General features: G+C 41.2%; 1 protein-coding gene across 1 annotated transcript in view; it reads right to left on the bottom strand.

Annotated features, from left to right (window-relative positions):
* The window catches only part of ADSS2 (adenylosuccinate synthase 2), a 36,548-nt gene extending 26,605 nt beyond the window's left edge, over positions 1-9,943 (bottom strand). The window contains exon 1 of the mRNA XM_062637319.1: positions 9,565-9,943. Within this exon, the coding sequence (XP_062493303.1) occupies positions 9,565-9,732 (168 nt within the window). The 5' untranslated portion in view covers positions 9,733-9,943. The remainder of the gene's footprint in view (positions 1-9,564) is intronic.
* Between the last annotated feature and the right edge of the window lie 5,575 nt (positions 9,944-15,518).

The raw sequence follows: 15,518 nt of genomic DNA, 5'->3' as shown, positions 1-15,518 counted from the left end.
GAGAACAGGCCGAGAGCTGGGCTTGTTCAGCTTGGGGAAGGCTCCAGGGAAGACTTTAGAGCAGCTTCCAGTGCCTAAAGGGGGCCTACAAGAGGGCTGGAGAGGGACCTTTTACAGGGGCAGGTAGGGAGAGGACAAGGGGGAATGGTTTTAAACTGAAAGAGGAAAGATTTCAATTAGACATTAGGAAAAAATTCTTTACTGTGAGGGTGGTGAGACACTGTCATAGGTTGCCTAAAGAAGCTGTGGCTGCCCCATCCCTGGCAGTGTTCAACACCATGCTGGACAGGGCTTGGAGCAACCTCATCTAGTGGAAGGTGTTCCTGCTCATGGCAAGGGGTTGGAACGAGATGATCTTTAAGGGCCGTACCAGTCCAAACCACTCTATGATTCCAGATATGGATTTAGTTTGGGGACTTCTTAATTTGATGCTTTGATGGATGAACAATTTTAAATCCTTTTAAGACACAGTAGCCTTTTTAACCCTTTCATGATCCTTACAGTATTAGATTATACTGATATTTTGGAGTATTTTAAGTAATTAAGTGGGATAGTGAAATAAGATCAGGCACAAGATTATTACTTATCTATAATATTTTAAGCAAAACCTGCTGTTGTAAGATGACTAAATGCCTAAGCTCTTAGAAAGGGCATTATTCCAATTTTAGTGGTGTGAAAAAGCATACTAATAGGGAAATTAGCACACAAGTACTGTTAGAATGACAGCAATCCCGATAACAAAACCTGCTTTCTAGAAGCCTTATTCTAAAAAACATTACCTATAAAATTACCAGGTTTGAAATATCCCTTTTAGAGAGGTAAACTGCTCAAAATACTATTTTTTAAAAAGCAAACAAAACAAAAAAGTTTTTTTCTTCAGCTTGCTAATGATTAGGTAGCCTAAAAATCCTTCTCAGCGTAAGCACCACACCCAAGAATCTGCATCCATATATTCAACTCAGATAGGCTGGTCAGTACTATGCACAAAACAAGATACTATTCTAAAACGTACCTATCCTGGCAAATGCGAACAGAATCAGTTACATGTACACTGAGGGGACATAAGATAGCCAAGGCAGCTGCAAGCATTGCTCATCTGGAGGCCATTTGATAAACATTCTTAGGAAACACCCTTTTGCAATAGTTTTGAATGCCTGAAAATACTAATTTCAAAGGAAAAAAGTCATTATCTGCTAGTTGACAGTTTAGTGGAAACAAGTTTGAAAATTCAATGAATCGAACAAGTGATTCCTGCTAGCCAAAACCCACTGTGAAAGCACTGGAAGGCATTTACCACAAAAAAATACACTCATGCATATGACACAAAGACACCAGTTACCACAATACTGTACCATCCATGTTCCTGAGACTATCACTGGAAAATATACTGAAGACTAATCAATAGTATCAAAGAGGACTGCATTTTAAACATACTGCCTGAACAGCATTTCTAATAACACATCAATACTGATTTTAAGGTAATCATTTCAGCACTTCCCCCATCTAAGCAAAACAGCTTATTTTCTCCTGCATCCTATAGCTTTTAAATATCTTAACTGCCAGCTAAAGCATTCTGCATAAAGAACAAAACAGAACTAGCAGCAATAATAATGCAAGTACCTGACTAAAGTGTTTTGATTTTTTTTCTTGTAACTCTGAAGACTAAAACGATTTTTAGAAGTGTAACTCCTAGAAAGGTTTACTCTGCAGCCAAACTGGTAAACTCAAAACAATGTATGAACAACCCCAAAGCAAGACAAGTCTTCTCACTTTGAACCTTCCTGTAGCACAAGAGCTCTTTGGCTTATGCTCTGTCCCTGCAGAACAGCTTTCAAATCATGTATGAAACATGGAAAAAGAGCATTCATAACATTTAACAGCAATTTTTCTTCTGGAATTACATTGTTCTACTAGTCAAAAGCCCCAGAGGAGCATGCATGTATTGAGCTGGTTCACTGGACAAATAAGAACCCATCTTTTTTGGAGTTACAGCAGAGACTTGATAATTTCATAAAGTTAATTTGATATAATGGTAATGACTTATGTCTGTCTTCAGAAAGTCTAATTGATGACTACTTCACCAACCTTTTTGTATCATGACTTTTACCGTCAGTATTAAAGGGAGATGCTCTTTTTAGACCAAAAGGTATTTTCTTGAATTAAAATACCACAAAGAAGTTATTGGGTAAGACTTCAGGTATACAGTCCTTAACCAGCCACTACCAAAACTCAGCTAACAGAACACTGAAGTTGAAACAACCCCTATATGGGTGGTTTTTTTGGGTTTTGCTAAATATGAAAGTACAACCAGAATGTTTCCTAAGAAGTCATTTATTTAAGAGTAACTTATTTGGCCTACCATGAATATACTTAAACAATATTAATGTTTATCAAGGACATAAAAATTATCAAAGCAGGAGTTACAAGTTCCAGTATGTTTTATACCCCTGCTTGCTAAGTTCAGAGCTGATGAGAAGCTAAGAGAAGCCAACAATTAAGGAAGCACGGAATCCCATCTTCCAAAAAGACTCTGAAAATTATATACAGCCATACTCAAATGCTTATAGAGAAATCCCAAACCAGACCTTTTTCCTATGGTGAGTTTGCTCAGAAAAGTTCCATGCTCCTGCATTTGCAGCCAAGCTCACTGATTTACCTGAAAAGCATGCAAAGGACTTGACTGCTTGTCCTTCCAGTTTAAGCAGAAGGATCTGCAGTTCTTCCATCTTCCTGGCACATGGGACCCTTCCAGGAAAAATGTACACTTAATATATCCATCATTCTCTGGAATACCCTCATTCTTAATCTTATATTCAACCTAGATTCAAACTTCAAGTTTTTCCCTTTTTTTTTTAAAGGCACAGTCTAATATGAAACATTAATGTACTGACTTGGGTAATCAGCAAAACCCAACAAGAAAGCAGAGTTGCTCATCCATAAACTGAAAGCAAAAATACTCTTCCTCATAAGAAAACAAACCAAAACAACCCATACATTTCCTGCTTCTTAAAAACTCTGTGACGAGCATTGAAGAGCAGAAGTATGTATGTGCCATGTGTGCTAGCCAAAGAAGCATACATGTAAGTAGGACGCATATGCAGATACAAAAGTAGAACGTGCAAGAAATCACTGCAGAAACACATAAAAAAAATATGAGGCATTTGAAACTAAGATGCAGGAACAACAGAATATCTTTCTCCATTTTAAATCTATATAAGTTGAAACTACACGTTTTATTTTTAGAACCTATCTTCATTAGTCAAAGGCAGACTAGACATTAATATAAGAACCAGAACAGTTAAATCTGTTTTGAATAGACTGGGACAGCAGTTCAAACCCTGATGCCTCACCTACAGCAGTACTCTCATAACTGCTAAGGTCTACAACTTGACCTAACAGGGGAGGTGCACAGGGAAAAAAAGATTCATTAAAAAAAGCAGACTGAAATTACTATGGCTCTCTATATTGGCACTCAATACAGAAGTATTTAAGGCAGCTCTGAAATACTGACATATACATTTAAGAGAACTATCTACCCAAGAAGTCTGCAGTGACAATCCCTGCCTTTTCTTAGGATACGATCAAGACATCTATTTCAAAAATATGATGCCTTAGGGTAGATAGAGCAAGTAAGTCTTTCAGGTTACTTCCTTTAGAAATTAGTTGTCTAGTTTAAGGAGATGTTATCTCATGGTACACTGAGGAAGAAGGCATCTTCTCCTTTCAACTCCCCCATCAGATGTGTGTGTACATAATTTTTTCTACAGTTTACCTTTACTGCTACCACATTGCAGCATTCATTTTTAGCTCAGGGCAACCACTGTTGCTTCTGAGCTAGCTATAGAAATGACTGCCAAGCTGGGCAAGAAGCAAGTCAATGTTGCTTTGGCATCATATGGTTGTATACATTTTCATTTAACTCTTAGATGAAAAGTCAAAAATACATCAAGAAAGCTGGATATTACAATTACTTACAAGAATCATAAGAAAGGCTCCTTGCCTCAGTCAGAGTCTGGGAATGCTGAACACACCTTTAACAAGTTGATCAGCTTACCAAAGAGACATACTTGAACCCCTATGATGCACCCTAACTAGATACAGCCTTGCAATGACTAGGCTATTTGCTTCTCATTTCAATACATATTGCCAAAAATCTATTTTGAACTTCAGATTGCAAACCATCCCCTTTAAAGATGTGAAAAAAAAAAACAATGGTTTGATAATTAATTCATTCTCACATCCCAGCTTTTGTGATTTCCTGCTTTCTGCACCCTCCACCTGCAATGAATTAGCAGCTAATAAACTCTACTGTATAACCTGCTCCTGGATTTCAGTATAAACAAAATCCAGCAGCTGGCAATTTTCTTCCTTGACAATCCATTCATGTTTGTTAAGATCTAAACCTAGCTCAAAAAGCCATCATGTAACACACTTAATAAGTTTCTAAAACTTTGGCTAGACTTCAGAAATTTTTGAACATGCAGTACAAGAATTGTTGCATCAGAACGAGATCAAAAGTGTGGCCTGAGGCAGAACATAACAGAATAACCACATTATGCTTTATACATTCACCTGTTTTCTCCTAATAAATAAAGGAACACATTACTTTTACTTAAGTCTATTAATCTAAAAAAAAAAAACACCCCACACCATACTTCTCTGTACTGACAGAACTTCCTCTAAGGAGCTCCTAAGGAAATATAATATTCAAACAGACTTTTTAGACTGTTTTTGGCCTAATTTCACCCAGTTTGCTAAACCTCACATTGCTGCAACACACATTGGTAGGAAGGGAACAGGATTCATTATCCAGGTCCAGAATACAGACCAATCTATTCCTAAGAGATAAAAGAGATTCAGTGAGATGGGCAGATAAAGAATAAGAAAAATGCTGAAAGCACCGACTGGTCCAGCACTGCATTGCTTCAGGCCACAAAACCCCACAGATATTTGCTACATTTCACAAGAATATTTAAGAACGGATATTATAAAAAAAAAAAAGGGGGACTTTGAGAATATTTACAGAGAACATCTTACAAATGTCAGAGATAGTACAGTAGGAATAAAATCATATTTGAAACCTTTATAAATTGCTATAGAGTCCTGCATGTTAACCAACCAAACATAGCAAGGCTTTGTAATGAGATTGAAAGAACAGTAAGAAACCAGTAGATCTACGTGTAATTTGCTCTTCAGTGCTGTTAAGATCTGTTAATGGCACAAACTTCATGAGCTGGAAAATCAGATTTCAACTGTTCTGTTACAAAAGATCACCTGCCAATGATGCTCTAAAGCAGGTCTGTGACTTACTGATGGGGCAGGCCAAAGAACTCATTTTACTGACCCCTCTTTCCTCACCAAAGCACATTATCGGCATGCTGCCAACCACAACAAGGTCCAATAGTGCAACCAGCACTTTAAAAAGAGTGAGAGTTCTAGCTAGACACCACGTATCAAATGCCTGAGCTGCTAAAAAAGTACCAATAGCTACAGCTACTGATTCCATTATTCCTATTTCTGCATGGCCTGCAAAGGCTCTAGACTAAAACACATTTTCAAATGAGAATATTTACAAAAGAACAAAGTGAGCTTGGTGAATGCAATACAGGAAAACTCCAGTTAAAAAAAAAAAGTGGCTATATACAGACTGGTGATATGGAGGTTATTAGGCAGCATTGGTCTGATAGGTATCAGCTCACAACGGTAACTGCTTAACCCCAAGAATCTGCACACTGAAAACTTCTCTATTTGTTACACCATAATTGGCACATATCAAGCAATCAGCAGTGATGTGACTATACACACTGTTGTTTGAGGGGAGGAGGAGGAAAAGGGAGTACAAAGAATCCACACATAGCAATTACCATGTATTAGCAGTTCAGGAGTAGGAGTAGCATGACCCCACCGCAGGCAGGGCAGTAAGGGTAAGTCACAGGCAGACCATAATGTAATCAGTTACGATTTGGTAAGAAGCTGCAATTGTATTTTGAAGTAGCAGCACAATGTACAATAGAACTGAAGAAGCAGGAAAACAGGATTCTTTAGCATAGGAAGCAGGCTTAAAAATAATTTGAAGACTTGAAAAATCTTATTCACCCATGTAACATATACTGTAAATAAACCAGTTACCTCCAATAGTAAGAACAGGATGTGTTGATGAAATGAGTAAATGAAAACAGAATCATGCAGTGCAGACATTACATTCTTTTCTGTACTGCATACACTGGTAGACTGGGTGGAGGAAGTGGTGTTAATGTAGGAGATACATGGCATATTTTGGTATTGTGTTCACTTTCATAAAGCTATCTAGAATAATTTGCTTGCATTAATTTGCCATTCCCATATCCACTAAGAAACGAAACGCTGGTAATTAAATTCCCCAATTCAGTTGTGCTCTGCAATGACAGGAAGTCCTTTAAGCAGAACTAGAAATGTTTAACTTTCCATTGCCTGTGGAATTAACAAAAATACAATGCATACTTCTAAACATGATGGGTTTGGTGGCAACTATTCCTGAATCTCAAACCCATTCTTTCTCTATTTTACTGTCTGGACTATGATTTATGTGACAGCAGGTAAACAGACTTTACTCTGTATGACACTGAAGACCAGATGTAGGTTTAAGTCTCACAATGCATTTATTTTATCAATTGTACCATTTTACCACATACTTCCTAGAGGTAAATGAAGACCAATTAAAATTTAATAGTGGAAGAACAAGTACATACTTTGCTTGCCATGTAGATGTGTTTATATTAACTGCATCTGAACCCCCTATACTAACGGTGTCCTTACAAAACCATCATAGTTGCCAGTGCAGCTGCATTAGCTGCTACATACATGCAGACCCTAGGTGTATTTTAATTTTTGCTTAGTTTCTTCAAACAGTTGTTTTTGAAACCATAATACTACTTGTCATAAAAGCAAATCTGTCTCCTGAAAATACCATTCCCTTGCTCTGAACACAAGACTCCTTTCAACAATCTCTAAACCTAAGATAAAACACTTTAGAGGGTGGTACTTAGAAGTAGAGCCAAAATACAACTTATTTCCTGACACACTGCTTCAGCTAATTGTACCTAAGCAAGCACCTCCTTCCAGATGCCACAGTCAGCTAGTCAAACAAGTGACTGAAGCACACTCGCTACCTAGGAGACGACCTTCCTGTGGCACAGGTTTTGGACTATATCTTCTTGCAGCGCCTTTAAAGGCACTGTAAAAGTAAGTGATAGTTCTCACTTCTGGGACAGGACCAATTTTACGCTGCACAGAACCAGGGACAGCGATACAAAAGCCACACCAGAGTGTTTTACTGCAAATACAGCTCAAGTTTCCAATATACCTTGGACCTGCTACAGCAAGTTACCAAATCCTCCAGAAAAACGGCTATACTACTAAATTTTTCAGAAGAACATACCAGAAATGTTTGATCTCATCCAGAAGCACTCTAGCAATTCTGTGGCATGCTGAACAGAGAGAACCATCTTACAACAAACGAAAGAATGAGAAGTTCCAATTACAGAAAGCTGGTATTAGCAAGGGGCAGACTAAGTGTGGTACAATCTTTCTTTCTGGATTTGCAGCGCTACACAAAGCACAAGGGTCATACTCTACATCACCAGCAGTAACACAAACATCAAGAACATGCTTGCGTACATAGGAAGATGATGCAGTCTCAGTACTACTGCAAGAGAATATTCCTATTTTCCCCTCTCGTTCTGAGAAATTGTTCTTTGTGCTTACCCTGTCCGAAGATTCTCTTTTCATCAAGGTCCTCTAAGCCAAGAATATTCCATTTTATTTACTAAAACTGTAAAAACTAAATACAACAAAAAATAGTTTCCTGCCATTTTGGTGAGTTAAATCAACTTACAGAAGTGTTCAAGTGCCAGAGTCAGTGCATGGGAAGAGACCCAGCCAGCACAGCCTTCGTTTTCAACAGGAAAGGGAAGAAAGAAGGATGAAAAAACTCCCCTCAGCAGAACCAACAAGCTGTTAGAAATGGCAGAACTGGCCATGAAATTCAAGCCTGAGATAATAAAATGGGTTTTCCCTTTTCATGATCCTTCACCCATCTAATTCAAAAGGAGTAACAAAGACATTAAAACTTGTGAGCACAAAAATTCACTGCCTGCTTCTCCTCTCTCTCCACCAAAACTTCTTAGTATTAAACAAACGTGTTCACCTAGATGGCCTTCAAGTCTCAAGAACAAAGTTGTAAAGGACAAACTGAGTCACTGTTCTATAACCCTCAAAGCCAAGCAACCACGCCACAGCACATCAGATTTTACTATATAAAAAAGAAAGAAAAACACAAAAACCTACAAGATATATGGGGAAAAGTAATTCATCTGTGTAAACAGCTATTTAAGAATATGTTTGTTTACTTCAAGATTAAAAATCTCTGAAGTTCAAGTTTTTGATTTGTCAGCTGCAACTGACTTGGTTTTGAAAACATCAGTTTCATGTGCAGTTCTCAGTCAAAACACAGCTTCAGCCTTTGCACTCTTAGGGAAATGGTGCACTCTCCCAAAATAATTTATTTAAGCTCAAATTTAATTTGTGCAGTCAATAAAAGCATAAAATAACAACACCTACATGAAGTCTGCATATGCTGCAGGCATTCTATGTTGCTGTATCTCTTCAAGAAAAAAACATACACAGGTTTGGTTCATTACGTTCTACAGAATTTGCTACACTACAAACTGTAAGATAAACTATCTCCTCAGCTCTGTGTTGTTTTAACGCAGGCATTTAAAAGTGCTGTGCTTGCAGGCTAGGCTCACTTTTTTTGCTCTTTTGCTGGAGTAAGGCCCCCAGAGAAGAGAAATTCTAAGAACTCTTAAGAGAAAGGCGGGATCCCACCGGCACCACAGTGACCTGGGAACAAGGCGAGCCTTTAAAAGCGAGTTTTATGTGAGCACGACTAAGTCGCTGCGGACACCCCCCTCACGTGCATCCGGTGCTAACTGCTGGTTTCGTGCGGGGCCAGCGCTGCCCCTCCGGGGGGGGGGGGGGGGGGGGCGGCGAGCACGCTCCCGGGCGGCGCGGCTTAGGCCACGCCGCCGCCAGGGAGGGCTCCCGGCTCCGCAGCACCCGCTCCCACCAGCGATGCTGCGGGAACCGCCGAACGCGGCCCCTTCGCGGAGCCCCCAAACAAAGAGCGCGGCGGCGGCGGGTCTGAGAGGGGGCGCGACCCCAGGCGTGCTCCTCCTGCGGGAGGCCAGCTCTCGGCTGCGAGGCGGGCGCCTTCCTCCTCTTCCTCCTCCCCCCCACCTCCGGCGCCGGGACGGGGACAAAGGAGGAGCGGGAGGGCTGCAGAGCAGGGCGGCGGGGCTCCCGGCAGGGGCTCCTGCCCCGTTGGGGAAGGCTTCGGTGCCCCGCCACCGCCGCAACCCGCCGCCTCACCGGGCACCGGCCGCCCTGCCCTGCGCCGAGGCGGGAGCCCGGGGGTATACGGTGACGAGAACGGGTGCCCCACGCAGAACCGCGCGGCGGGGCGGTGGGGCCGCCCGCCTCAAGGTGACATCCGCGGCCTCCCCCGCGCCCCAGTTGCCTTCTCACCTGGCACCTGCAGACGATGTCGGCGTCCTGCGCCAGCAGGTCCACCACCTTGCCTTTGCCTTCGTCGCCCCACTGGGCCCCCAGCACGACGGTCACCTTGTTGCCGGGGAGGCGCGCGGCGCACTCGCCGTTGGGGATGGCGGGCGCCGGGGCGCCATGCTCCGCCATGGCTCACGCTGCCCGCTCCGGCTCCGCTCCAGGCACATGCGGCAGCGCGCGGCGGCTCCGCTTCCCCCCCTCCTCCTCCTCCTCCCAGCCGGGCGGGCGGTGGAGCCGCTGCCGCGTCCAGGTGCCGCCGCCTACCGGCCCCGCCAGTGCGGCCTCCCCCCCGCACCTCGCAAGGGCAGACCCCTGCCTTCAGGCGCAGCCCCGCCCAGCCGCCTCCCCCGCGGGGAAACCGGAGGAGCCACAGCCGCTCCCGGCGCCTTTTTTTACTTCCTCGCCCTCCCGCGCTTCACCCAGGACTACATTACCCAGCGTGCTGCGCGGCATCCCCCGCGCAGGGTGCCGCGCGGAGCCGGGCGCGGTGCATGCTGGGGCTCGTAGTCCTCGGGGCCGCACCTGCAGTGGGACGGCTGCCTGTGGGTTGAGGACCGCGCAGGGCAAGGCGGTGGGGAGCGGCTGTGGCTGGGTGGCGACTGCGCCTTGGGAGCGGGATGGAGGGGTGTCAAACCTGCGAAGGTGTGTTTGCAGTGCACCACAGCTCTGCATATATGTAGTTAGTTTTGCTGACAATGATAAGAATGTAAATTACTTTTCATAGAACCAGGGGCTGAATGCAGGAGGCCATTTTCTCCAGAGGCACCGAAACGATGGCCTCAAAGCCTACTCACGAGGAAGAAAAAAATAATGGAAAAAACCCATAGCAGGGAAATGCCTTCATCATGCATACTTGAGGGCTTAGAAGTGGAACTGATGGCTCAGTGGCTGTTTTCATTCCTTCTTGCTTCACAGAATCAGCACCCCTGGGGGAAGAATTTTTTTTGCAAAGCAGCTATTAAAAAGACATAAATCCAAATGATGTAATTATTGCTAAGACAGCCATTCAGAAACCTGAGTCACTGAGCAGGCACAGTCTGCAGCTGTCTGGCAGGTTGTAGAGTTTGGTTTTGGTTGCTTATTCGCTCCTGCAGGTTTACTTTAACCAAGAATCTGAGGATCCATAAAAGCCACTGGAGCAAAGTTTAACTGTATCTTAGAGAGCTACAGGGATATATAAGAGACAGTTAAATGCAAAGTTGAGAGAACATTTTTTTTTTTAACAACTGAAAATACCTAAATCCTGAATATCGGTGCAGAGATGCTGTGACGGTAGTCAGTTCAGTACAAAGATGTAGAGCAACTGCAAATCACAGGAGACAATTGTGTATGTACACCTCAAAGAGCAAATAGTTCCTTAAGCATCCCATATAGTCCATAGTACTAATATTTGTGCCTGCTTGTGTTAAAAAAAACAACCCATAGCTGTGATTTCTGTGTCACCGCAGAGACCTTCTGGGAAGTCAGTAAAAGCCACAAGTTGCTGATGAAGTCAATTCATACAGGCTTGCCAACACAAGGGCAAACTTTGTTTCAGTGCACTCGCTTCTGAGGGCGTAGATCATCCCATGACTCCCTGAACAATGGTCAGGATTAACGTTTCAGTATGTGATTTTCCATTATAGGTGATTCCCATGAAGACCTCATCATTGCCAACACAAATATTCCACTGAATCTCAAAATAAATTTGAGCCTGTCATAGTGTGATATTAGTGTAACGACACTTTCCAAAAGAGTCTTGGGCACATCCATTGTTCTGCTATTTTTATTTGGTGTGGAAGAGTTTTAAGATTTATGTTTGGGAATTTTTTCTTGGTAGGTATAGAACCAGTGAAGAAAACTAGGAACCCTGCACTTCCCAAGAACCTGTAAGTATTTAATGAAGATCAAGCTATTTAATACTTACTGATACTGCAAGATTTAGAAGTCTTATTTAATAGGTGGTATTATGGGGCCATCATTCCTCCACCCCCGTTTCTTTGCAAACTAGATGGAGGCTTTTCTTCTAATACTGTAAAAGATACTAAGTATCCTTTACTGACATGATTCACTAATTGTATTTATAGTATAGTTTTAAAACATGGTAACTCTTGACCGAAGTACAAACACAACTGGTGTCTAATGCCCCTTGTCAAAAACAGGCATTTTCTATAGTATGACTTTAGAGTAAAACTGTGCAGTAACTCCCAATTACACTTACTTTGGTTCATTTTACTATAAGCAAGAAAATCAGCATGCAGTGTTAGAGTACTGGGTTTTTCCCTCTAAAATGTATATGTATTAACTTCCTTTTTTTGTGTCTGCACAAGCTGAATCTGCTCTGTGAGAGCTCAGGTGGGCATTTGGAGGTGGCAAAAGGTGGCAAGAGTTTATGTTCAAGGAAAGAAGGAATGTGACCACCGTGTCTGGTATTAGCAAGCTGGTCTATGGGATTGACTTTGTAAAACTGAACCCATGGTAGAAGCATACACTGGTAAAGTTTAGGTTGTATTGTCTTCTGAACTGTTCAGTGTTACTTACTGGGCCAGTAACATTTATCATAAATTTCACTCTAATTTGGGTACATTTAGGCTTTTCATATGACTGGATTTCTTGCCTCCCAGTAAATTGCAAAAGACTCGGGAATTTTTAACAGATAACCACTAAACAGAAGCAGTGTGAGATCTGCTTTTCTTTCAGGTGTGTTGAAGAAACATGAAATTGTTACATCTGTATGGTTCCAGTTACTCTGATGAAGTATCAAACATATTCTGATCATGTATTTAAAAAAAATACCTGACACACAAAGTAGCTTAGGGGAGAATTTTGCTACGAACTTAAATAGTTTGGAAAATCAAGGGAAATGCTGTAACAAGCAAGAACGCCAGTTGGACTATTAGCTAATGCTCAGCATGGCTGATGGGTCACCGGGTGCTATTTCTTTCTCCATTTAATACTTCTTAATTGTGTTGAAGAACTGCTGAAAAATGTTAATACTTTTCTGATACTGTTTTCCCTACTATAAGTAATTTCTGAGCTTCAGGAGAAGTATAGATTGAAAAAATAACCCTTGGCAATGAAAATGTCAGGGCACATGATCCATGGTATGAGTTTTCTGTTAAAATTGGTTCTGCCTGTGCCAATGGTGTAATACGCGGATATTTTACGCTGAGGTCTTATCTACATTAGAACAGTGGTTGCAGAAATGTGGTCTGTCGGCCATGGTTAGCTAATCTCAGGTGTCCTACAGAACTATGTTATACAATAAAATGTTGACATTTGTCACTTCCTAATTATTTACAGCATCTTTAGAGCATTTTCCTGTTTAAATCTGATGTTAAGATGTTCAGTTGCTCACAAAAAATATTGAGTGTTGATAATGCTGTAGTCAAAAAGTCTAAGAATCACTGTGCCAGACACAGTTGATATCTGTAGCACTTCAAACTGTCCAGAATACTGTCGGCTTAGCTTAGGAGGAAGAGAAATCATTATACAGTTAGGACATACATAATTTGATTTGAAGAGTGTGCTAATGTAATTGAACCTTGCTTGCTGCTTGTTATTACTGTTTTTAAATTAGTTTTTTCCAGTTAGAATTTCCCTTAATTATTTTTGTTACATTCATTAATCTTTTTATCATGATAACAATTAGTTTAAGAACATCATAATATTTGTGTATGCTGTCACGACTGTTATATTTGCACACACAAGCAAGAGTTTTCACTTTGGTTAGGTACATCTAGAATATGAAGGAACTTCATTTATGCAGTGGGAATTTCCTGATGTATGTACCTCAGAAGATAAAAGGTGAGAACTTTAAAAATCATAAAAGTCACCACAATGGCAAGATTTTGAAGTCAGTGGGAGAATACTTCAGAAAATATGGGATACTTCTGAAATTTCATTAGCAGTTTACAGAAGTGCATTTTTTTACATGCAAGTGTAATTGAGGTCACAGCTGATAAGACTGGAGATACACAGGAAAATAAAATGCTGTCTTTAAAAAGTCTTTAAAAACCAAAAAATCATAGGATCACAGACTGGTTTGGGTTGGAAGGGACCTTAAAGATCATCCAGTTCCAGCCCACCTTCCGCTAGACCAGGTTGCTCAAAGCTCCATCTGACCTGCCCTTGAGCACTTCCAGGGATGGGGCAACCACAGCTTCTCTGGGAAACCTGTGCCAGTGCCTCGCCACCCTCACAGTGAAGAAATCCTTTGCTTGGAAGTGCAATCTGTAAATTATGACTTTCCAATACCAGTATTTTATATGATAAAACAAGCAAATAAAAAAAGGCGAGTTCTTCAGATCTGCATATTCCGTTCTCTAAAAGAACAGCTAATTGCTGCTTTTACAGAGCAGAAATTAAAGTTTTCTCTATGTATGATATTGTAAATTAAATACTTGCCTATAATATGTTAAATATTAAAATGGATATATATGATACAAGTTAGCTTTTATTACAGCGTTCCCCCCAGCATTTCATTGCTTCCTGTGATCCAAGCAGCAGCTTACCCTCCAAGGCAGATGTAAGTAAGGTTCCTGTTCCTTAGTGTTCCAACATATTAAGTGTGTACAAAGATACTGTGTTCAGTCTGTCTTGGCCTCTCATAGCATCAGCTATTAAAAGTTTAATGGAATGTATATGTGATAGATAGTGGGTGAATATTTTTTGCAGGACTTTATAGATTTATAAATTTCTCAGAATATGTCTCTGATTCAGGGAGAATGAAGCACTATGTAAGGGAAACAAAAAAAAATCCTAATAAATGTATGAATCCTTTTTGTTGTTTTCATTCATGAAAAGAGGATGTCAAATATCTCACAATATTTGACTAAGAAAGATCTTGAATTTGCTGAAAGCTTTTCCCTTTTCCTAGGTCTGGCTTTTGTTTAAAATTGTTTCCTTATCATTATGAAAGTGTCAGCTCAAAGGAGGGGAGCACAGTAGCCCCAGTTTATATCAGCTTTATCTGCTTGAAAACAGCACCCTGAGTTCACCATCTCTTGAAAGTGCCACAAATGCTGGGGTGAGAGCTTCTGCATCAACCAGGGTTATATCTGGTTGTTAAACATAGGTTAGAATAAAGATTTTTGTCTGTAACCCGTAATATGTAAGTCCTGATAGATCACAGAATCATAGAATAGTTTGGTTGGGAAGGGACCTTCAAAAGTCACTTGCAATGAGCAGGGACATCCTCAAGTAAATCAGGTTGCCCAGAACCACATCCTGCCTGGTCTTGAATATCTCCAGGGATGGCACATCCACCACCTCTCTGGGCAACCTGTGCCAGTGTTTTACCACCATCAGTGTAAAAAAATTTCTTCCTCACATCCAGCCCGAATCTCCCCTCTTTTAGTTTAAAACCATCACCCCTCATCCTATTGCAACAGGCCCTGCTAAAAATTCCTTCCCTATGTTTCTTTTAGGCCCCTTTTCCTTAACTTCTTTTGCTACTAAGCCTATCTGATGTTTTGGGACAAGATAGAATGAGACTAAACTGGTGAGTGGGTGAAGTGTGACCTTAAAGGCAGGTGATGAGGATGTGAAGGCTTCTGGAATGACCCATACCACATTCTTAGAGAGCTCAGGGGTAGGAAAATGTCCCCTGCCAGTTGTTCATCTTTAAGGGGCTTGTTTATATAGCTGTTGGAAGACGTGTCACTGATACTGCACAGTAGCTCTGTTGTTGCATGTACATGTAAGAAAAACTTGAGCCAAAAGCTTGATAAATATTTTACATACTTTTAGGCATATGTTTCTCTCACATTATCTCTCCTCTTTCCTCTCCTCTCCTTTTTCTTTTCTTAAATTTGGGCCAGTGCTCTTATAAATAATGCCCCATAAACTATAATCATTTAGTCTTAGAGATGTAGATTATCTATTGGAGTGCTGAACTGCTAGCTTGTATTCTCTCTTTAATAGAAATGTGGGGG

Source organism: Pezoporus occidentalis, unplaced genomic scaffold (genome assembly GCF_034315485.1).
Source record: "Pezoporus occidentalis ecotype Australia unplaced genomic scaffold, CSIRO_AGI_Poc_V1 ctg52, whole genome shotgun sequence".
Taxonomy (NCBI): domain Eukaryota; kingdom Metazoa; phylum Chordata; class Aves; order Psittaciformes; family Psittacidae; genus Pezoporus; species Pezoporus occidentalis.
This window is presented reverse-complemented; position numbering and strand designations above follow the sequence as displayed.